A 25,942-nucleotide genomic window follows, 5' to 3' on the forward strand; every position below is an offset into this window, starting at 1 on the left:
GTCTGAGCTCCTTCTCAACGAAACTCGATCGGCCCTTGAAACGTCTGCCGTTGAAAGAAGTAGTAGTAGATAGCCCCCAGCATCGTCCAGCCGCCAAGCACAAGAGAAGCATAATTCATATTCTGCGCGTTGACTGGTTGCACGCTGGGAAACATGCTGAACAACATGGCAACGGATCCCCATAGCAAGGCGATAATGTTGACAGTCGAGCCTGGAGAGCGTTAGCCAAGGAGTCAAGACCGAGACATCAACGAGAACGTTTTCTTACCCCAACGACCGAGACTGAAGTATCCTGACGGATGCGACGTCTCGGCTCTGCGGCCATATACCAGCATGAATGCAATGGGAAGCACATATGACAAATACATGCCGAGGACCGCCATGGAGATCACGGCATTGAAGGCTGTGGTGTTGCCGATGTATACCAGTCCAAGAAGGAATTGGAGAATTGTAAGAAGAATGCACATTCTTACTGGAAGCCCACTTCTCCTGTCTAGGTGGGCAAAGAATGGTGAAAAGGGAAAGGCTCTGTCTCTGGCGAATGCCCATGCCGTCCGGCTCGTGGATGTAAGGCCAGAAGAATTTGCTGCCAGGGCGATGAAGGCGTGAATCAGCGTCAGGAACGTCGCTCCCACATGGCTCGAGGTGATGTTGTAGTAGAGCTGGACAAAGGGAAAGCCGGTGGGTGATGTGAGAAGTTCTGACAGGTCTCCTAGGCAGAAGAGGATAATGATGCAGTAGACCAGACCCATAATGCCGTTCACTACGATAGAGCCTAGCATTGCGATGGGGACGTATTTCGAGGGATGCGGGAGTTCTTCGGAAAGATGTGCAGCGGCATCGTATCTGTAAGTGATCAGAGTGTGCGGTATACATCGAGATCAAGGCGACTTACCCGAGAAAAGGATAGATGGTCGAGAGAAGACCGACAAGCCAGCTCACACCATCACTGCTCCAGCCACTGGTGTTGGAGAAGTCAGTGAAGACATACGAGGCGTCATGCATGTCCTTTGTCATCAATCCCATGACAATAACGACGACAACGAAGCCAGACAGATGCAGGACACCTGCTGCGTTGTTGCTGTGTGCCAGAAATCTTTCTCCATACACATTGACCACCAGTGAGTATGCCAACACAAGCCAATAGAACATGACTCCGTGCCATCGCTGAGGTGTGTAGCTTGGGTTGTTGAGTATGAGCAGCGCTTGGAAGAGCAGACCTGCTGAGAGCGCGGCCGAGGCTGTGAGAGCGAGCTGTCCTCCAATATTGATCCATCCGGTAAGCCACGATGAGAGCGGTCGAATTTTAGATGGTGCTAGCAAGGCCACCCACACGTATTGAGCGCCAGCCTGGTCGACGTCAGCAATCAGCTTCAGGTCAAGAAAAGATTTAACACACTGTTGGGTACATCGAAGCCATCTCAGCCATGGATGCTGCAAGAGCGAGCGTTCCGAGAAACGAGATTATGCTGGCGGCGGACACATCAGCACAGGCATCCTGCTGTGGGACACTTGCTATGCCATCGAATGCTCACTAGTTGTAGAAGAGGCACGGAGGTCCGCCATTGTTCAACGCGGAGGCCACGACTGTCGCAAGGGCTTCCCATGTTGCCATGAGGCACACCAGCAATGCGCCCAACGACCAGACATTGAAACCCTCTTGCAGGTGTTCCACCTCTCCGGTCTTGACGATGGACTCGATACGCTCCAGAGGTATCTCATTATCTTTCGCGATGTCTGCGCTCTTTCGAGTTGGATATTCCGAAGACATTGTTGTGCAAGATTCAAGTCTTGGTATTTTGCTTGCAGTCGAACGAACTGCTGAGGCAAGCTGCCTTTTCATACATTGTATCTGGACATCTGGGCCTCTGGTATCTAGACCTTTGATGAACGCCTCGCCAGGGATTCGTCAGTATCTTGTGGGGTAGTGACACTAGTTGCGAAGCCATAGGAGGATGATATCGCGGAATTCAGCGCTCGAGGAACTTGGGCCGCTGTACCTTTGTACAATAGGCTAGACTTGATTTCGGGGTGCCTCAGGCTTCCATTTCTCAGCTTGAGGGCTGCACGCGAGCTGTGGGCAGCGCGGCTGCGGCTTGAGCTTGGGCAATAGGGCAGACGCAGTGGGCGTATTTTAGATGCAAGTGGTCCATGCCGCCAGATATAAAGGCACTGATGTTGCCCAGCGTCCGACTTTCTTGCGCCTTGGCGGCGCAGTGAACTGCCATCGGGCCTTGTCATCTTCGCAATAGGGTCTTCCAGGCAAGCAGAAGCTGAAAAGTGCCTCTCATTGATATGCCGGAAGCAGGATCCACTGCCGCCCGAGGTGTATAGTGATCGCTCCATGGGCAAGGCATATGGCTGATGCTGATGGTCGGGGTTGATCGCCAACCAGCAGCTGGTAATCCTCACCCCATACTTGACTTGCTTCGATCCGAATGCCGTATTGCATTGCTAGTCATGGTCATGCCAGCTTGAACTCCGAGGACAAGCATTGTGTTGCGGGCGGCAGTCTGGTGATGATTGTTGTACTTGCTAGAAGTGTGCCCTACGTGACCCACAGCACCTCGTAAACCTACAATTCCAGCATGTCTTTGAGGTAGTGTTTCTTAACTATTACTATATGGATTGTTATAATTCAAACTGTATTGTAATCGCTATATATTAAGCTTGCTAAACTAAAGGTTTAGTACTATCTTCCTACTTAGTTATCGTATTCTTAATAGTTTAGCTAGATTAGCTTATATACTTACTACTAGCTTTATAAGCTCTATAAATATAGGCTATAGAGGTAGTGCCTTTAACTCTACTTATTTTAATCGCTTTAGAGCTTTAATTAATTAATTAAAGTATTACTAGAGCTATCTATTAGCTACTTTATTTTCTTTAATACGTTATACTTCTACCTTTACTTTAGTAGCTTATTCTTGCTTAGTTATATACTAATTAAGCCTTTCTAACTTCCGCTATTCCTTTATAATTAATTCCTATATATTAGCTAGTTTCTTAGCTTATTTCTAAGCCTCCTTCTTAGCTTATTCTACTTCTTTATTTAGCTATTATTAAGCTATAAAGTCCTTAGCTTCCTTTATTTTCTAAGAGCTATATATTATAGTACTACCTATATTTAGTTTATACTAGTTATTAATTAGGCTCTTACTTTTAGTTTTATATTTCTTCTTATTAGTAATAGCCTACTTTAAGCTATTATTTTTAGCTTTAAGTACCTAGTTCTAAGCTTATATAGTAAATAGCTTATTATAGAAGCTTTAGAGTTATTTATAATACTTAAAATTAAATACTTTAGAAAGTATCTATCTAAATATACTACGTATAAAGTAGAGACTTAATTCTAAGTAAGTTAAAGTATAGCTTAAAGCCTTTAAGCTAGTAGTAACTAGCTTTAATTCTAGCTACTATATACTAAGTATTACTAATAGATCTAGTAGATAAATACTAGTTTTACTAAAGAAGCTAAGGATATTCTTTATAGTAAAAGCCTAAGTAAATATAAACTAAAATAACTTAAGGAAGTCCTACTTTCTTACTATAGATAGCTCTTAGTACTCTATATTAAGCTTATTAAGCTCCTAGCTATATCTAATAGATAAGAGCCTAAATAATAATATATCTAGTAGCTATAGATAGTAGGTACTATATAGTAGAAATACTATAATTAGAATCTTTTTTTCTAAAGTAAAGTTAATAAACTTTATAGCCTACGAAGTTCTATTATATATCTCTACGTAGTCGTAGGTAGAAATAAATAGCTTCGGCTATACTAGCAAAGTATAGGGCGGCTAGATACCTATAGAAGTAAAAAGAAGGTAATAAAAAAAAAAGTCTAGAATTTCGACTTAGAGAGATTAGAGAGCTTCTAAGAATATAAAGACGACGCTAGCGCGATATAACTACTATAAGATTCTAATACTCGACTATAGGATAGCTCTTCTAGATAGTAAATACTACTATAGGTCTAGAGGCTAGAGTAGTAACCTAGGCTCTAAATAGGCTAAAAAGAAGGAACTAAATATACCTAAAAGAAGACTTTAATAAGAAAGAGTAAGAATAGCTAAAATAGAAGAAAGGAATAGTAGTACCTCTATAGATACTAGGATAATTAGCTACTAGGAGCCTTTTATCTAAATAGAAGACTCTAAAGTAGACTAGTCTCTCTACTTTAGAGCTCTTTAGAAACTTTAAGTCTAAAGGTAGAGTATCTAATATAAGCTATCTAACTCTATACTATACTTAGAGCTACCTATAAAGATATCTACTATTCTAGATATTCTATAAAAATATAAGAGTAGAATATAGTAATATATTAAGCGCCTCTAGACTTCCTATCTAGAGATATTAAGAATAATTCTTACCTTTTTCGTTTATATATATTCTATATACTTTTATCCTACGCTAAGTATAAGTAGTACTAGCCGTTATACTTTAACGCCTAATAAGCTACGCCTCTCGAGCTATATACCTCTAGCTCTTATAACTATCTCCTCTTTCTAATAGAGCTACTTTAGCTCGTAGAGGAGACTATATATTTCCGTCGTCTTAGTATAGTATCTAGTACGTTCGTACTACTTCTTACGTATATAAATATTAAGTCGAGCCTTAGTTTATAGCTAGTTACTATATAGTAACTCTCCGTAGTAATAGGCTTATTAATAGTACGTACTGTCGGCGCTTACGCTATAAGGCGCTAGTATACTATAAATTCGTCGTATACTCTTCGCGTGTTTTCTCTATTAACTATCTATATTTAGTAAGCTCTTCGTATCCGACTTATACTATATACTTAACTATCTAGTACTACTCTCGTACGCGACCTATAAGTAATATACCTCTAAGGAGAGCTACTACCGCTCCCGCTACTCTAGCTACTAACTATCTCTCTTATATAGTAGACGACCTACTAAAGATAGAGAATAACGACTACTAGTATTACCTTCTATACCTCGTAGACTATAAGTCGCGTAGTTCGTATATATATCGTATACTTCGAGTCTACTAACTCCTTATACCTAGCCGTCGAGCTACGCTATAATAGCGATATAAAGCTCGGCTAGTAGCTAAACTATATTCGCTATAGTAAGTCTAACTATAAGTATATCTATATTACTAATCTAGACTTTATAAAGCAGGCGTAGCGCGCGCGCTACTACCGCCGCATACTATATATAAGTAGGCGCTCTATATAGTACTAGTAGCTCTGCTGCTATCTTAATAACGTAGGCGAGGCTATCGCCTATACTCTTAAGCGCTTATAGAGTAACTCGGGTAAGTCCGCCGGCTTCTTCTCTATACTAAAGAAGACTAGCGAGGTACTAGCTACTAGTATACTCTCCGCTAACGAGCTCGTAGCGACGAGTATAGGCCTTACTATCTAGCGCAGTATATTCGAGCTAGAGTACGAAGTATATCTTATATCCTACTAGTCGCTTACTCCTCTTATATAGTACTAATTCGTATAATAGAAGCTCCGCCTACTTAGTACTTCTAGCGAAGCTCTAAACCTTACTATTGCCTCTATCTACTCCGGCTAGTCTACTTAGGACGAGAGAGAGCTCTCTAAGCTCGAGAAGGATAATAAGAAGGAGAGTAAGAAGAAGAGTAATAAGGCTATAGACGTAGGTAGCGAGTAGCCTATAGGCTTCGCGCTCTTCCTCTACTAGACTCTTATAGTACTCTCGCGTCTTGCCGGCCCTAGGCTATATACTTCTATTACGCGTAGTATACGCTATACCTATAGATACTATAAATAAATATCTTCTCTTCTTTTATAATATCTTAGTTTTCTAAGTTCTTATATCTTAGTAGTTCTTATATCTTAGCGATACTTAGCGTTTAGAATTCTTAGAATTTTCTGCTATTCTACTAACTACTAGTATTATTAGAAAGTATAGTCTAGTTAGATATTCTAAGAGATACTTTAGGGATTAGAGTTAGGTAATATAGGTTATATAATACTAGGTTATATAACCTAGCTAATACCTATCTTAGGAGTAAGATATAACCTATAACTAACTAATATAATTAACTCGGTTAGTTCCTACTTATTATCTCTACTTCTACTATATTATATCTATCCGACGAGTGCCTACGAGAATATAATCTAATAGGTTATAAGCTCGAGTTTATAGAGAGGCTCTAAGTAGAAAGAGTTAGCCTTCTTATCCTTAAAGTAATACGTATTACCTCTTATAGGACCTATAGTATTAACTAGATAGAGAAGTAGGAAAAGAGTATAAGAGAGACTAGAGGTATATTCTATCTATACTACCTTAAAGCTTTAGAAGATCCTAGTTATAAGCTAGAAGTCTCTAAAGAGTAAGTAAGATAGAGAAAAGCCTAGTAAAGTATACTCTACTTTAAAAGAAAAGTATACTAAAGAAGTATAAAAAGGAAAGGATTAGCTTTAGACTATAGTACCTAAGTAGATAAGACTAGGTATAAGTACTAAGTACTACTAATACTTTAGAACTAGCTAGTAGTACTCTTCTAAGAAGGTAGATCTTTTAGAGGTTCTCTACCTAAGAACCTAACTAACTCCTATAAAAGAGAAGAGTCCTTAAATATCTTAGCTAAGAGAGAAGAGTCTTAGTAACTAGGGAAGGTAGAAATCTAGAAGCTTCTAATTAGATTAAAAGAGCTTATATTTCTAGAGTTTAGATTTGTTTATTTAATTTTATAGAAATAGATTTAATAAGTAAATTAGATAGGAGGAGAATACTAATCCTAATAAAGGAGAACTAGAGACTATAGTTTAAGCTATAGGAGAATATACTTAGAGGAAAAGAAATCTTCTAGATAATCTTAGACTTAAAGGGATTATTAGTACCTACTCTAGCTAAATCTAAAGTATCTAAAGCTTTATTAAGTAAAGAGAAAAGTACTATATTTTTAGAGTTTAGCCTAAAATAGTAGAAGGATAATATAAAGGCAATCTATATCCTAATAGAAAGTCTTTATATAGATAACTAAAATAAGGTAATAGATAAGATAAAAGTATATAATATCTAGATAAAGCTATATAGGAAATATAGCAAAGTCTAATAGGTATATATAATAGCTATTATCTAAGAATTTATAACCTTTAAAATAGAACTAGAGGATATAATTAGGAAATTATAGGTCTATCTTAGTAATCTTAGAAGGAGAATTATAGAGATTAACTAGAGAGAGTTATACTATAAAACTCCTAATATAAGGATTAAGTATCTACTCTTTATACTCCTAGCTAAGTATAAGAGTATAAGGCAGACTATCTAAGCTTAGAAGGACTTAGACTCTAAAGAAATCCTCTAACTTCTTAAAGTAGAGGAGTTAATATAGTATAGATACTAGTTATAAGAAATAGCAATATTTGCTAAAAGAAGAGAGATTTAAAGTATAAAGCTAAAATACTATCTCTATAAGGAAGAGCATTTTAGAAATATTACTAAGTATCTATACTTTAATAAAGCTAAGAGAACTATTAACTTAAAATAGGCTAGTAGAATAGAGAAGAGAAGAATACTACCTAGAGAGAGTATATTTAGGAGGAGATCTTTACTAAATAAAGAAGTATTAAAAGAAATAGTAAAGAAACTTAACTTAAAAGTCTAATCTCTTAAGAAGAGATAAACTTTAAGGAAGTTTTCTAAGAAAGTATATACTACCTAAGAAGATATAGAGCCTTCTATAGTATCTAAAGTATCTTAATCTCTATTAGAGGATAATAATATTAATAAAGCTATATACTTAACTATAGAAGCAAAAGGCAAGTATATACTATTAAGATAGCTACTTAACTCCTATACTTTATTATATATAACTAACTAAGAATTACTTTTTAGAGAACTAAAACCTCTTTAGAGGAAAAAGTAGATTAAGGTTAGAGGTAGCTATCTAATAGCTATATATATAGGAAATATAGTAATAGGTAGGAAAAGAGGAAAATAGATTATTCTTAAGAATATTCTCTTTATACCTAGTCTAGGAGTAAATCTTGTTTCTTAGAACTAATTTAGCTAGTAGTATAGTATTTAACTACTAAAATTTATACTTATTTTATTATCTAGGAAACTAGTTATCTAGATAAAACTATTAGGAGGAGTACTATTTATTAAGAAGATTAATAATATATTATAGGAGCTTATAATATTATACTTTTATAAGGGTAGAATATAGCAATATATTAAGCGCCTCTAGACTCTCCGTCTAGAGATATTAAGAATAATTCTTGCTTCGTTAGTTTTTATACGTTCTGCGTACTTTTATCCTACGCTAAGTATAAGCGGTACTAGCCGTTATACCTTAACGCCTAACAAGCTACGCCTCTCGAGCTATATACCTCTAGCTCTTATAACTATCTCCTCTCTCTAATAGAGCTACCTTAGCTCGTAGAGGAGACTATATATTTCCGTCGTCTTAGTATAGTATCTAGTACGTTCGTACTGCTTCTTACGTACGTAAATATTAAGTCGAGCCTTAGTTTATAGCTAGTTGCTATATAGCAACCCTCCGTAGCAATAAGCTTATTAATAGTACGTACTATCGGCGCTTGCGCTATAAGGCGCCGGCGTACTATAAATTCGTCGTATACCCTTCGCGTATTTTCTCTATTAACTATCTATATTTAGTAAGCTTTCTATATCCGACTCGTACTATATACTTAACTATCTAGTACTACTCTCGTACGCGACCCGCAAGCAATATGCCTCTAAGAAGAGCTACCGCCGCTCTCGCTACTCCGGCCGCTAACTATCTCCCTCGTACGGTAGAAGACCTACCGAAGGTAGAGGACGATAACTACTAGCGCTGCCTCCTATACCTCGTAGACCGTAAGTCGCGCGGTTCGTATACGTATCGTATACTTCGAGTCTACTAACTTCTTATACCTAGCCGTCGAGCCGCGCTATAATAGCGATATAAAGCTCGGCTAGTAGCTAAACTATATTCGCTATAGTAGGTCTAACTATAAGTATATCTATATTACCTATCCCGACCTTATAAAGTAGGCGTAGCGCGCGCGCTACTACCGCTGCCTACTACGTACGAGCACGCGCGCCGTACGCCTCTAGTAGCTCTGCCGACGCCTCGATAACGTAGGCGAGGCTATCGCCGCTATTCTTAAGCGCCTATAGAGCAACTCGGGCAAGTCCGCCGGCATCTTCTCTACGCTAAAGAAGGCTAGCGAGGCGCTAGCTACTAGTATACCCTCCGCTAACGAGCTCGCGGCGACGAGTATAGGCCTCGCTATCTAGCGCGGTATATTCGAGCTAGAGTACGAGGTATGTCTTATGTCCTACTAGTCGCTTGCTTATACTATACGGTACTAATTCGTATAATAGAAGCTCTACCTACTTAGCGCCTCTAGCGAGGCTCTAGACCTTACTATCGCCTCTACCTACCCCGGCTAGTCTACTTAGGACGAAGGAGAGCTCTCTAAGCTCGAGGCGGATAATAAGAAGGAGAGTAAGAAGGAGGATAATAATATAGACTTAGGCGTAGGCGGCGAGTAGCCTACGGGCCTCGCGCTCTTCTTCTACTAGGCCCTCGTAGTACTTTTACGTCTCGCCGGCCCTAGGCTATATACTTCTATTACGTATAGTATACGCTATACCTATAGGTACTATAAATAAATACTTTCTCTTCTTTCGTAACGTCTTAGTTTCCTAAATTCTCGTATTTTAGCAGTTCTCGTATTTTAGCGATACTTAGCGTTTAGAATTCTTAGAATTTTCCGCTATTCTACTAACTACTAGTATTACTATTTCTTCCGCGGTTTCGCTTTACGTATAGGCTACTTAGTTTCGCGTTGCACCTCGAATATATTAAGTGCCTTATAATCCCCGATATATTCTACCGGCTTCTAAGTATCGTATTCCTCCGGCTACTCGCACTATCGAACTAGGTACTTCCTTATATCTTTCTCTATATAGCTTTCTAGTATCCTCTCGACCTCCTATTCGCCTTACTCGTCTACGAGTAGTAGGCTAGTATCCTGCGTATCGCCGCCTTGCTAGAGTTCTAAGAGGGATATATAGAAGATATTATAAATCCGTAAGCCGGTTAGTAGAGCTAGGCGGTACGCCTGCTTTCCGACTACGTTAATAACCTTAAATAGTCTAGCGAATTTGTCCGCTAGCTTCTTCGATAGTACCTTTAACCGGAGGTTCTTTATAGATAATAGGACTAAGTCGCTAACCTTAAATTCTATCGGCTAGTACTTCTAATTAAAGTACTTAGCCTAAGATTCGCTTACTTATTACTAGCGCTTAGTTAGCTCTTCGTAGTTCCGCTTTAACCTCTCTATAGTATTCTTCGCTACTAGTACCTCTCCTCGAAGAAGCGCGTCCTAAGCTTCGCCTACGTCCCTCTTACGCGTTTCTATAAAAAGGTCTAGATTAAACTCGTATACTACTCGAAATAGCGATATCTTAAGCGTAGTATTCGCGCTATTATTATACGCGAATTCCGCTAACGATAGGATAGACGCCTAGTCGTCCTATCGCTCGCTATAATAGATACGTAGGTACTACTTAAGCGTCTAGTTTACGCGCTCGGTTTAACCGTTAGTCTACGAGTAGAATATAGTACTTAGCCTACGTTTAATATACGTCTCGTAGCAGAAGTCTAACTAGAACTAGCTAGTAAAGACTAAGCCTCTATCGCTTACGATACTAGCTAGTACGCTACGTAGTTATATTACCTCGTTAAGTAGGATATCTATAAGCTCTACGCTAGTATAGCGCTTTGTCGTTCGGACGAAAGTTACTATCTTTAAGTAACGATCTACGATTATAAGGATTGCGTCGAAGATACGGCCGTTCTACTTACTAAGTAGAAGATCCGTAATAAAGTCTATAGATAAATCCTTCTAAGGACGGTTAGGTAGTAGGAGTATAGCTATCTCGCTATAGGGGCGATAGCGCCTCGCCTTTGCCTTCTAATAGCTGCTATACTACTCGACGTACTACTTTACGTCGTTACTAACCTCCGGCTACTAGTACTTCCGCTTAACTAACTCTACCGTCTTATCCTTACTAAAATAGCCCGCTAGGATATCGTCGTAGTATATACGGATTACCTGCGTCCGTAATACTAGGTCGTTCGGTAGGTATAGAGCCTCTTCCTAGTATATATAGCCGTCCTTAACGGTATATTTCTCGCTTACTACGCCTTCGCGTTCGGCCTACTCGTATAGTGCTTTTGCTTTCGGATCGAGCTATACTAATATAGCGGTATACCTAATAATTATATCCGAGACGTTAGTATACGGCTGCTCTTATATAGTAATAGCGCTAGCGACTCGTAAGGGTAGAGCAAAGCTAAACGGACGAACCGAACGGTTAGCCGCCGCCGTAATATACCTACTATTAGGCAGCGCTACCCCGCTGCTCTTAGCCGCTGCCGTAACTACCTTTAGAGTGTCTAACTAAGCCTAGTAAGTAGCTTTTATATAGGTAATAACTAGGCCGCTTATAGGTATAGTACTCTATACCTAGAGTTTCTACTATAGTAATAGTAGGAGGTTACTTATCTCCTTCGCCTCTCGTACGTAGTCGCTACGTCTAGATAGTATATCGGCTAGGTTAAGCTTACTAGCTCGATAGCTAATAGTAAAATTAAAGGAGGCGAGGAATATCGCCTACTTTACTTGTCTACCCGTTAGCTACTTAACGCCTATAAATCCCTTAAGGTTAGCGTAATTAATAAGTACCTTAACCTTATACGTAGCGCCTTCGAGGTATAGTCGCTATACCTTAAATACCTTAACTACTACGAGTAGTTCCTTATCGTAAACCTCGTAGTTATATTTAGCGTTAGTTATCTTCTATAAGAAGAAGGTAATTAGATACTATTCCGCTTCGAATAGTTAGCTTAGGATACCGGCTACTACGAAGTCGGAAGCGTCGGTTTCGACTCGTAAGCGTAGCGTAGAGTTAAAGTATCTTAGTAGCGGTATAGTCTAAAATCGATTCTTTAGCTTACAGAACGCCTACTCCTTAGCTACTTCCTACTTAATTAGCCCTAGCTTCTTTCTATCCTTTATACTCTTTAATAGCGCTATTAAAGGTACTATAACTCTCGAATATCCGAAGATAAATCGACGGTAGAAGTTCGCGAATCTAAGGAAGGATTAAACTTCTATTAGCGTAGTTAGAGTTAGCTACGAAGCGATTGCGGCTACTCTACTTAGGTCTATCGCTACGCTACTAGTAGTTACTACGAATCTAAGGAAGTCGACCTTTTTCTAGAAGAACTTATACTTAGAACGCTATACGTAGAGTCTAAACTTACGGAGCCTCTTAAGTATAGCGTATACGTCTCGCACGTGTTCCTTACGTATTCTACTATAGATTAGGATATTGTCTAGGTATACTATATAGCTTATATCGACTAGCTCTACTAGCGTACGGTTAATATATACTTAGAACGTCGCTAGTACGTTTGTTAAGCCGAAGGGTATTACCTTATACTAGAAATAGCCGTAGCGCGTACGGAATATAGTCTTCTAGCGGTTACTTAGCTTAATCCGAATACGGTAGTACGTATCGGCTAAGTCTAAGGACGTAAACTATACGGCTCCTATAAGCCTATCTAGCGTCTTACTAATTAGAGGTAGTAGATACCGGTTCTTAATAGTAATCTCGTTTAGCCTACGGTAGTCGATATATAACCGTAGCTTGCTATTCTTCTTTAGTACGAATAGGATAGGCGCACCCGCCTCGCTATCGGAACGCTCGATCTAATTATACTCGAGTTCTGTCTTTAGGTACTCCTTAAGCTCGTCTAATTCTCGCCCCGACTAGTAATATAGTAGACGGAATAGTAGTATAGTTCTAGGCCGTAGGTTAATCGTATACTCTGCGCTATTAACTAGCTTACTTCTTATTTCCTCTATCGGATTAAGAATATCGTTAAAACGATAGAACTCCTTAGAGATAGGCTTAACCTTATCGCCTATCTTACTTAGGCTTACCGCAAACACTACTAGTGCCTTCTAAAGATCCTTAAAGAACTTATAGGCTTCTCGGACTTCGAACTTACTAAAACGATCGTTACTATATAGCTATTTATCTATAGCGCTACTAGCTAGTACGCGCTAAGTACGTCGCTATAGATAGCCTAAGATTACGTTAGGAGTTAGTATATTATATATATAGAAGATACTACCTATAGATCGCTCCTTACTACTAGAGTCTACGATCCGTATATATATATAGTGCGTACTATAATAGTGCCCTAATTTACCTATAAAGGTAGTAACTAGTAGTAGGGCCGTATTCGGCCTTATTAGTAGGTTATACTATAGCATAAAGGCCCTTAATATTATATTAATATCTATAGTATCGTCGAGAAGGAAAGCGGCCGGCTTACTACCTAACTACGTTTCGACTTCTCCTTCTATACGCGTCGCTAGTATACTCTAAACCGGTAGAGGGTTATCGCTATCTAGTTTAGCGCCGGTAACTCGCGCGTTGTCTCCGGCGCCTTAGCTTTTTTCGCTCTAAACCGCTCCTTTGCTATAGTTACTCTACGAATAGCCGGCTTATTACCGTCTTTCCTAGAGTTCGAGCAGTTAGGACTAATATAGCTAACCTCGTTATATACGAAGTACGTAGGTTGCTAACTCTTGCCCTTGCCTTTGCCTCTACGTTTACCCTTCGGCTTACTACTATAAGTGTCGCGTTAGCCGCTAGTCGAACTAGAGGCTCTTTTATAAGGAGCGTCGCTATCGGTACGCTTGCGCTTAGCCTACTTATTCTCGGTATTACTACGATACGGCTTACGAGGCATAGCTTTCTTAGCTTACTCGAGGTACCTTACTAGGGCGATAAGGTCGGTACGCTTATTAGGGACGATATAGTTCTTAATAATATCCTTACGTAGCGATAGCTTTAGTTTTGCGAGGAACTAGCGTACTAGCTACGCCTTAGTATAATTACCTAACTAAGACTCTAGGTTACTAAGGTCTATTACGAACTATCGTACGCTCTAGCTCTTACTCTAGCGTATGTTCTCGTATTCTATAGTTATAAGAAGTATATAGTTCGCTTAATCTCCGACGATATCGTATAGGAATTAATAGAACCGAGACTAGGTATATCCTATAGGTAGAACGCCTAGGTGTTTATTATACTATACCTCTTGCGCTTCGCCTACGAGGTATATAATACTCGTAATTACCTTCTAGTAATCTATCGGAAACCTCTTTAGTATAGCTATAAAGTTTACCTCGAGAGTATAGATAAATTCGCGTACCTCCTTTATAGTCTTACTCTTGAAGGGCTTAGGCGTACGTAGCTTAATAGACTCGTATAAGCTATACTCGTCGCTTTCGGAACGTACGCCGCTCGTATAACTTGCGGACGCGTCTCCTTGCTAAAGTATTAGCTGTCCGAGGTCTAGCGCTATCGCGCTTAGCTATACTAGTAATTTAATTATCTATACCTCTCTTAGTAAGCGTTCGTTCTTAGCTTTAAGAGTACAGATCTCTAGCTATTCGCGTAACGTATTATTTTTAGCTTAGAGGCGCCTACGTATTATATACGCGTTACTAGCGTCGTCGGTATTATCTATATCCTCGTCCTATTCCTCTTTAGCTTATACTATTCCGGATTCTAATATCTCTTCGATATAGCCTAATAGCTATCTATCGTTCGGTACGTCGTCGTCGCGATTAGTTCGCTAGGTAGATACGTTTCGCGTAAGTATAGTAGGCCTTAATAGATCGCTACTCTCGATAAGGTAGAAGAATTATAATTATAAGAGTAGAATATAGCAATATATTAAGCGCCTCTAGACTCCCTATCTAGAGATATTAAGAATAATTCTTACCTCGTTAGTTTTTATACGTTCTGCGTACTTTTATCCTACGCTAAGTATAAGTAGTACTAGCCGTTATACCTTAACGTCTAATAAGCTACGCCTCTCGAGCTATATACCTCTAGCTCTTATAACTTTAATTAAAAATAAGAGAATAAAGCCTATACCTTTAAAGCCTAAGAAAAGACCTAAGAATAGTAGGAGCTTTAGTATAGAAGACTTATATATTTTAGAAAGAGTCTTTTTAGAAACCTATATAAAGTATCTAACTTAAAAGCTTAGATTCCTATTCTAAAGGAATACTAACCTTATAGAGTATATTCCTTAGTAAAGATAAAGAAATATAGTATAATAGCGAAATCCTAGAGCTTTGTTTCGTTACCTCTCGGCTAAAAAGGCATAATATCCGAGCTTAGTAAGCACGGACAGCTCTAGGTTATAAATCTTTAGTATATTACTACGTAACCTAGGCATTACGTAACTACCTACGTAACTCCGCTCTTATAACTATCCCCTTCTCTCGGAAGGCGACGCCTCGGCGCTAAGCTCGGATTACGTACTTAGAGGCCGTAGTATATTATATAACTAAGAGTACTTACTAAGTTATATTAACTCTAAAGCGATAGGTAAGGGACTATAGAAGTATATAGGTTATACGCGTACGAAACCTAGTTACGTAATACGAGCACGTAATAAGGCAAATCTATAAACGTCGCCTAGTACTAAGGTATTTAGCCTTAGTACGTATACCGACGTAATTTTAACTCCGCTTTTTAGCTCTAAGCGAGGATCGAACTAAAGACCTCGGATATACCGAGCTACCGACTTCGGCCGAACCTATATTAGAACCGTTAAGCTCGGATATTCTTATAATAGCGAAATCCTAGAGCTTTGTTTCGTTGCCTCTCGGCTAAAAAGGCATAATGTCCGAGCTTAGTAAGTACGGACAGCTCTAGGTTATAAATCTTTAGCATGTTACTACGTGACCTAGGCATCACGTGACCACCCACGTGACCCCGCTCTTATATATAGAAAGAAAGAAACTAAGAGGAAACTCTAAAGGTTATCTCTAGTTTCTATTAATATCTATAGTCCTTTATCTATTTTAAGATTAGAATATAAATAGTAGCTTAAGATTATTAATAACTTCTTAAGAAAGAAATAGACTTTCCTAATAAAGTCTAGAGAAGATATACTAAGTATCTTTAAAGACTAGAAGGTAAAAGCTAAGCTATAATTAGGAAACTCTCTCTAGATTATAAGAAGTAATAGAGTAAGAGAGCTTCTTACTATACTAAAGTAGTAGGAGAAGGAATATAGAATTTCCTTCTATATAACTAAAGTATATAACTCTATCTAGAATAGAGTAGTTAAGAGGTTAATCTAAACCTCTAAAGACTATATAAGAGTAATACTAGAAGATGCCTATATACCTATTAAATTCTAGCTAGAAGCCTTAGTAGCCTATATAGTTATTAGAAATTCTCTTCCTAATAGCCTAGAAATTAATAGATTTAAAGTATTACCTAAGGAAGCCTTTTTAGGCATTTAACTCTTAGTATTATACTTTAGAGTTTAGAGTTATAAAATAGTAGTCTATATAGATCCTAAGTCCTAGCTAGTAGAAATAAGATTAGATAAACTAATAAATAGAAGCAAAGATACTATATTTATTAGGTATATTCCTAATACTACTAAAATATAGCTCTTCTAGGAGCCTAATATAAGGGCTATTAAAGCCTATAATACTACTACTTAGTTTAAGTATAAGAAAGGAGGAGATATAGAGCTAAATATTCCTAAGCTTAATTAAGTAAGTAGTATATCTATTAGAAACCTAGTTAGTAGACCTCTAAAGAAGCTAATAGTAGTTATACCTTCTATAGCTACTATACCTATAGCTATAGTAACTAAACCTATAAGTCCTAGCTAAATACTCTTTATATAGTTACTACCTCTACTAAAGGATAAAGAGAAGTACTAGAGAATAGAGAATCTAGAAGAAGAAAACTCTAGGGAACTATAACTCTAGTAGAAGAAAAGTAGAACTACTAAACTACCTAAGCTAAGCTAGGAAGTTAATAAATAAGCTAGTCCTAGTACTAGTAGGAGACTATATTCTAAAGCAAAAGGATTAAATATTATATAGTAGGACCTATAAGGAAATAGAAATTAGGAGGGGAACTAAGACTAAACTTATAGCTAAAAGAGAAGGAGATCTATTTTAGATAAAGGACTAGGCCTAGAGCTAAAAGCTTATAGTATAGTAATAAAATAAGTACTTTAGAAGAAATAGAGAGAATATAGATAGAAGAAGGAGCCTAGTACTAAGTATTATAAAGCATTCCTAAGCTAAGTCTAAAGCTAAGAATAGGAGTAGATTTAGGAAGCTCTATTAGAGGTTTAGGAGTATATATTTATAGCAATTACTCCTTAAGTCTCTATATAGAGATAAGAGGTACCTATTCTAAAGTTCTATAAAGAGGCAATTTAGGATCCTAAATAGAGATATATATAGAAGGATATAGTCTAAAAGGAACTAACTATATTAAGAAGCAATAATACCTAAGTAAAGGTTATTCTATCTAAAGGAGCAAACCTTATTATATCTAAGTAGGTATTTAATATAAAGAGATTAATTAGTAGAGCTATTAAGAAGTTTAAAGTAAGACTAGTTATAAAAGGTTTCTCTTAGAAGTTTAGAGTTAATTTCTAAGAGACCTTTATACTAATAGTTAGATATAATACCTTAAAGGTATTTATAGCTATAGTTTATAAGAAGAATCTAGAACTCTACTAAGTAGATATAAATAATATATTTACTAAGAGCAAACTTTAAGAAGAAATCTTTATAATTCTACTACTAGGAGTTAAGATTCTACTTAATATAGTCCTATAAATCCTAAGAAGCTTATATAGACTAAAGCAAGTAGCAAGAGACTAGAATAAACTCTATATCTTAAAGTTAAAACAGATTAGGTTTATATAATTAGAAGTAGACCTATACCTTCTTATCTACTAGGAAAGGAATATTCTAATTCTAACCTATATAGATAATATTCTAATTATAGTACTAAAGCTAGAAGATATACTTTAGTTTAAGGAATAGCTAGGCAAGGTATTTAAGATTAAAGATCTTAGAGAACTAGAGAAAATCCTTAGAATAAAGGTAATAAGAGATAGATAAGCTAGAACTTTAAAGCTTAATTAAGAATACTTTATCTAGAAGAACCTTATAAAGCTAGAAATAACTAAGGAGATAGCTAACCTAACTCTTTTACTAATAGATAGTTATAATAGCCTAAGACTAATAGGCTTATATAATAAGAGAGAGAACAAAATAGAGTACTAAAGCTAAACTAGTACCTAGATATAGCCTATAGTTATAATAAGACTAGATATTGCTTTCTCTCTTAGAAAGTTAAGCTTATATATCTTAGACCTAACTAAAAGGTATATATAAGCTCTAAAGAAACTAGTAAGATACCTAAAGTTATCCTAAGACTTAGAACTAATATTTAGAAGAAATAGAGGAAGTCTAATAGAATATTTAGACTCTAACTATATAATAGATAAAGTAAATAGAGTCTTAATTCTTAGAAGTATTTTCTTTCTTTATAGAGCTCTAGTTTCTTAGATAAGTAGGAAGCAAAAGTCTATTATAATATTAATAATAGAAGCTAAGTATATAGCTATAAATATATATATAAAGTAATCTTAGTTCCTAGTAGTACTCTTAAGAGAGATAGACTATATAGAGTTAGTAGAAGAATACCTATTCTAACTAACTATAAAAGTATATCCTAATATAGTAAGAGAACTAAAGCTAGTATAAATTATAGGAGACAATTAGGCAGCTTTAACTCTTATTAAGGATATATATACCTATAAGAGATCTAAATATATTAATATTATATATAACTATATTAGATATCTCTAGTAGTAGAGGAAGGTTATAATAGAATATATTCTAATAAAAAAGATAGTTGCTAATAGCCTAACTAAACTAAAGAATAGGCTATAGTTTTAGGAGTTTATAAGACAACTCTAGCTTATATAGAAAAAGGCAAAAGATTTATACTCTAACTATAGATTAAACTCTAGACCTTAGGATAATTAATAAAAGATATACTCTATAGTATTAAAGATATTATAGAACGTATAAAACTAAGCCTAGGAGTTATACTATAGGAGAAGTAGCTTGCTATATATAATAAGTAATTAGGATCTAGGAATCTATATATAGTCTAAAAGGGAAAAGCCTAGAGGAGAAATAAAAGGTATATACTCTAGTAATAACGTTACTATAGGATATACGATACTAGGCTAAGGAGTTAAACTAAGATAGATTAGGTATATAGCTCTAACTATATAACTATAGCACCTAATAACTTATTATAATTTAGAGATAGATATAAATATAGGAATATAGGCAGAAGACTATCTAGCCTAAGTAGGAGTATTAGAAAGTATAGTCTAGTTAGATATTCTAAGAGACACTTTAGGGATTAGAGTTAGGTAATATAGGTTATATAATACTAGGTTATATAACCTAGCTAATACCTATCTTAGGAGTAAGATGCAACCTATAACTAACTAATATAATTAACTCGGTTAGTTCCTACTTATTATCTCTACTTCTACTATATTATACCTATCCGACGAGTACCTACGAGAATATAATCTAATAAGTATTACTATTTCTTCTATAGTTTCGCTTTATATATAGGCGGCTTAGTTTCGCGTTACGCCTCGAATACGTTAAGTACCTTATAATCTCCGATATATTCTATTAGCTTCTAGGTATTATATTCCTCTAGCTACTCGCGCTATCGAACTAGGTACTTCTTTACGCCTTTCTCTATATAGCTTTCTAGTATCCTTTCGACTTCCTATTCGCTTTACTTATCTATAAGTAGTAGGCTAGTATCCTATATATTGCCGCTTTACTAGAGTTCTAAAAGAGATATATAGAAGATATTATAAATCTACGAGCCGGTTAGTAGAGCTAGGCAGTACGCCTACTTCCCGACTATATTAATAACTTTAAATAGTCTAGCGAATTTGTCTACTAGCTTCTTCGATAGTACTTTTAACTAGAGGTTCTTTATAGATAATAGGACTAAGTCGCTAACTTTAAATTCTATCGGCTAGTACTTCTAATTAAAGTACTTAGCCTAAGATTCGCTTACTTATTACTAGCGCTTAGTTAGCTCTTCGTAGTTCCGCTTTAATCTCTCTATAGTATCCTTCGCTATTAGTATCTCTTCTCGAAGAAGCGTATCCTAAGCTTCGCTTACGTCTCTTTTATACGTTTCTATAGAAAGGTCTAGGTTAAACCTATATACTACTCGAAATAGCGATATTTTAAGTATAGTATTCGCGCTATTATTATATACGAATTCTGCTAACGATAGGATAGACGCCTAGTCGTCTTATCGCTCGCTATAATAGATACGTAGGTATTACTTAAGCGTCTAGTTTATACGCTTAGTTTAACTATTAGTCTATAGATAGAATATAGTACTTAGCCTACGTTTTATATACGTCTCGTAGTAGAAGTCTAACTAGAACTAGCTAGTAAAGACTAAGCCTCTATCGCTTATAATACTAGCTAGTACGCTACGTAGTCGTATTATCTCGTTAATTATAATATCTATAAGCTCTACGCTAGTATAGTACTTTATCGTTCGGACGAAAGTTACTATCTTCGAGTAATAATCTACGATTATAAGGATCGCGTCGAAGATATAGCCGTTCTACTTACTAGGTAGAAGATCTATAATAAAGTCTATAAATAAATCCTTTTAAGGATAGTTAGATAGCGAGAGCGTAGCTATCTCGCTATAGAGATAATAGCGCCTTACTTTCGCCTTCTAATAGCTACTATACTACTCGACGTACTACTTTATATCGTTACTAACCTCCGGCTACTAGTACTTCCGCTTAACTAACTCTACTATCTTATCCTTACTAAAATAGCTCGCTAGGATATCGTCGTAGTATATACGGATTATCTACGTCTATAATACTAGGTCGTTCGGTAGGTATAGAGCCTCTTCCCGGTATATATAGCTATCCTTAATAGTATATTTCTCGCTCGCTATACCTTTACGTTCGGCCTACTCGTATAGTACTTTTGCTTTCGGATCGAGCTATACTAATATAGCGGTATACCTAATAATTATATCCGAGACGTTAGCGTACGGCTACTTTTACGTAGTAATAGCGCTAGCGACTTATAAGAGTAGAGTAAAGCTAAACGGACGAACCGAATAGTTAACCGCTACTATAATATATCTACTATTAAGTAGCGCTACCTCTCTGCTCTTAACTACTACTATAACTACCTTTAGAGTATCTAACTAAGCCTAGTAAGTAGCTTTTATATAGGTAATAACTAGGCCGCTTATAGATATAGTACTCTATACCTAGAGTTTCTACTATAGTAATAATAGGAAGTTGCTTATCTCCTTCGCCTTTTATATATAGTCGCTACGTCTAGATAGCGTATTAGCTAGGTTAAGCTTACTAGCTCGATAGCTAATAGAAAAATTAAAGAGAGCGAGGAATATCGCCTACTTTGCTTATCTACCTATTAACTACTTAACGCCTATAAATTCCTTAAAGTTAGCGTAATTAATAAGTACCTTAACTTTATATATAGCGCTTTCGAGATATAGTCGCTATACCTTAAATACCTTAACTACTACGAGTAGTTCCTTATTATAAACTTCGTAGTTATATTTAGCGTTAATTATCTTCTATAAGAAGAAGGTAATTAGATACTATTCCGCTTCGAATAGTTAGCTTAGAATACTAGCTACTACGAAGTCGGAAGCGTCGGTTTCGACTCGTAGACATAGTATAGAGTTAAAGTACCTTAGTAGTAGTATAGTCTAAAATCGATTTTTTAGCTTATAGAACGCCTACTCCTTAGCTACTTCCTACTTAATTAGCTCTAGCTTCTTTCTATCCTTTATACCCTTTAATAGCGCTATTAAAGATACTATAACTCTCGAATATCCGAAGATAAATCGATAGTAGAAGTTCGCGAATCTAAAGAAGAATTAAACTTCTATTAGTATAGTTAGAGTTAGCTACGAGGCGATTACGGCTACCCTACTTAGGTCTATCGTAACGCTACTAGTAGTTACTACGAATCTAAGGAAGTCGACCTTTTTCTAGAAGAACTTATACTTAGAACGCTATACGTAGAGTCTAAACTTATAGAGCCTTTTAAGTATAGCGTATATGTCTCGTATATATTCCTCGCGTATCCTACTATAGATTAGGATATCGTCTAGGTATACTATATAGCTTATATCGACTAGCTCTACTAGTATATAGTTAATATATACTTAGAACGTCGCTAGTACGTTCGTTAAGCCGAAGAGTATTACTTTATACTAGAAATAGCCGTAGCGCGTACGAAACGTAGTCTTCTAGTAGTTACTTAGCTTAATCCGAATATAGTAGTACGTATTAGCTAAGTTTAAGGACGTAAACTATACGGCTCCTATAAGCCTATCTAGTATCTTACTAATTAGAGGTAGTAGATACTAGTTCTTAATAGTAATCTCGTTTAGCCTATAGTAGTCGATATATAACTATAGCTTGCTATTCTTCTTTAGTACGAATAGAATAGGCGTACCTACCTCGCTATCGGAACGCTCGATCTAATCGTACTCGAGTCCTATCTTTAAGTACTCCTTAAGCTCGTCTAATTCTCGCTCCGACTAGTAATATAGTAGACGGAATAGTAGTATAGTTCTAGGCTATAGGTTAATCGTATACTCTATACTATTAACTAGCTTGCTTCTTATTTCCTCTATCGGATTAAGAATATTATTAAAACGATAGAACTCCTTAGAGATAGGCTTAACCTTATCGCCTATTTTGCTTAGGCTTACTATAAATACTACTAGTACCTTCTAAAGATCCTTAAAGAACTTATAGGCTTCTCGGACTTCGAACTTACTAAAACGATCGTTACTATATAGCTATTTATCTATAGCGCTACTAGCTAGTACGCGCTAAGTACGTCGCTATAGATAGCCTAAGATTACGTTAGGAGTTAGTATATTATATATATAGAAGATACTACCTATAGATCGCTCCTTACTACTAGAGTTTATAATCCGTATACGTATATAGTACGTACTATAATAGTACTCTAATTTACCTATAAAGGTAGTAACTAGCGGTAGGGCTATATTCGGCCTTATTAGTAGATTATACTATAGTATAAAGGCTCTTAATATTATATTAATATCTATAGTATCGTCGAGAAGGAAAGTAGCCGGCTTGCTACCTAACTATATTTCGACTTCTCTTTCTACGCGCGTCGCTAGTATACTCTAAACCGGTAGAGAGTTATCGCTATCTAGTTTAGCGCTAGTAACTCGCGCGTTATCTCTAGTACCTTAGCTTTTTTCGCTCTCTACTCCTTTACTATAGTTACTCTACGAATAGCTAGCTTACTACTATCTTTCTTAGAGTTCGAGTAGTTAGGACTAATATAGCTAACCTCGTTATATACGAAGTATATAGGTTACTAGCTCTTACTCTTACCTTTACCTCTACGTTTACCCTTCGGCTTACTACTATAGATATCGCGTTAGCCGCTAGTCGAACCGGAGGCCCCTTTATAAAGAGTATCGCTATTAGTACGCTTACGCTTAGCCTACTTATTCTTAGTATTACTATAATATAGCTTACGAGATATAGCCTTCTTAGCTTACTCGAGGCGCCTCGCTAGAGCAATAAAGTTAGTACGCTTATTAGAGATAGTATAGTTCTTAATAATATCCTTACGTAGTAATAGCTTTAGTTTTATAAGGAACTAGCGTACTAGCTATGCCTTAGTATAGTTACCTAACTAAGACTTTAGGTTACTAAGGTCTATTACGAACTATCGTACGCTCTAGCTCTTACTCTAGTATATATTCTTATATTCTATAGTTACGAGAAGTATATAGTTCGCTTAATCTCCGACGATATTATATAGGAATTAATAGAACCGAGACTAGGTATATCCTATAGGTAGAACGCCTAGGTATTTATTATACTATATCTCTTATACTTCGCCTATAAGGTATATAATACCTATAATTACTTTCTAGTAATCTGTCGGGAACCTCTTTAGTATAGCTATAAAGTTTATCTCGAGAGTATAGATAAATTCGTATATCTCCTTTATAGTCTTACTTTTAAAGAGTTTAGGTATATATAGCTTAATAGACTCGTATAAGCTATACTTGTCGCTTTCGGAACGTACGCTACTCGTATAACTTATAGACGCGCTACTTTACTAAAGTATTAGCTATCTAAGGCCTAGCGCTATTACGCTTAGCTATACTAGTAATTTAATTATCTATACCTCTCTTAGTAAGCGTTCGTTCTTAGCTTTAAGAGTATAGATCTCTAGCTATTTGCGTAACGTATTATTTTTAGCTTAGAGGCGCCTACGTATTATATATACGTTACTAGCGTCGTCGGTATTATTTATATCCTCGTCCTATTCCTTTTTAGCTTATACTATTCCGGATTCTAATATCTCTTCGATATAGTCTAATAGCTATCTATCGTTTAGTATATTATTATCGCAATTAGTCTACTAGGCGGATACGTTTCGCGTAAGTATAATAGGCCTTAATAGATCGCTACTCTTAATAAGATAGAAGAATTATAATTATAAGAGTAGAATATAGTAATATATTAAGTGCCTCTAAACTCTCTATCTAGAGATATTAAGAATAATTCTTACCTTCTTCGTTTATATATATTCTACGTACTTTTATCCTATACTAAGTATAAGCGGCACTAGCCGTTATACCTTAACGCCTAATAAGCTACGCCTCTTAAGCTATATACCTCTAGCTCTTATAAAAAACTAGAATTTCTCTAGATATAGATTATATAACTAAGTACTAAGGAAAGTTAAAATCTAAGTAGGATTTATATAGAGAGATACCTACTCTAGGAACTAGTAAGAAAGAGTTAGATATAGGATTAATATAGATACTAGCGTAGGGACTAAAACTATATATATAGGCTTAAGTCTCTAAGCTAGCTAGTAGATAAAAGGATCGAGCTCTTAAGTACTAATAATATAAGAAATAACTAAGGAGAACTACTATAAGAGATCTAAACTATTAAGATAATATAAATTATCCTAAGGAGAACTAGAAACTATAGAAGTAGTAGGCTATATAGAGCTTACTATAAAATATAAAGATATAAGGAAGTTTTTCTACTAGAGTACTAGTATAAAGGCTTTTCTACTTACGAAAAATATAGAGCGTACTACTTACTCTAGTTAAAAGAGGTAGACTAGCGTATAAGAATTATCTATCTATCTAATAAACTTTATAGTTATATAAGAGCTATAGCTATCTAGAATTAAAAGCTTCTACTTTAGCTATATCTTAGCCTTTATATATCTATTAAATACGTCTCTAAGCTATATAAAACTAAAGTTATTATTAGTCTATCTAGTCTTAAAGGTTTACTAGTAAACCTTATAGATCTTAGAGTTAAAATTCTATACCTAGCTATCTTAAATATTACTTTCTTAAGCCTTATAAATTATTATTAGAAGTAGCTATAAACTATTAGCGTAGATACTAGCTAAGATAGTAATCTATTTATAGTTACTAGAGTAAATATTTCTAAGTACTTTCTTTATTTCTAAAGTATATTTTATATAAATATACTTTATTTTATTTATAAAGCTAATTATAAACTCTTTCTTATTTATATTATATATATTCTTAGGCTTAATCTTATATTAAGTAACTTTAGCCTTTAGAAGCTTAAAGTACTAATTAAATAACTACTTAGAATTAGCTTTAAAGTATAAATACTCGATTAGTATAAAATACTTAGAAGTAATCTAATTAGACTACCTTTTTACGAATCTTAGTATCTAGTTATTTCTAGGCCTATAACTACTAATCTTATATATAAAATTAAGAACTATTAATAGAGTTAGAAGTATTCTATAGTAGATATATCTATTAATATATATAATAAGAGATAACTTTTAAGAGTAGTTAAGAATACGTTATGATTTAGCTTTATTTACTCTACTACTAGTCTTACTATTCTAGCGGTTACT

At 35.9% G+C, this 25,942-nt stretch overlaps 1 protein-coding gene across 1 annotated transcript; it reads right to left on the reverse strand.

Annotated features, from left to right (window-relative positions):
• Positions 1–14: 14 nt before the first annotated feature.
• RHO25_011913 (uncharacterized protein) lies at positions 15–1,771 on the reverse strand (the record flags this gene model as incomplete). The annotated part of the gene is made up of 5 exons (XM_023603325.1): positions 15–211; positions 269–846; positions 896–1,350; positions 1,400–1,469; positions 1,536–1,771. 5 exons carry the CDS (start codon positions 1,769–1,771, stop codon positions 15–17), a joined length of 1,536 nt encoding a protein of 511 aa, XP_023454335.1.
• Between the last annotated feature and the right edge of the window lie 24,171 nt (positions 1,772–25,942).

This window comes from Cercospora beticola, chromosome 8, assembly GCF_033473495.1.
Source record: "Cercospora beticola chromosome 8, complete sequence".
Lineage (NCBI taxonomy): Eukaryota > Fungi > Ascomycota > Dothideomycetes > Mycosphaerellales > Mycosphaerellaceae > Cercospora > Cercospora beticola.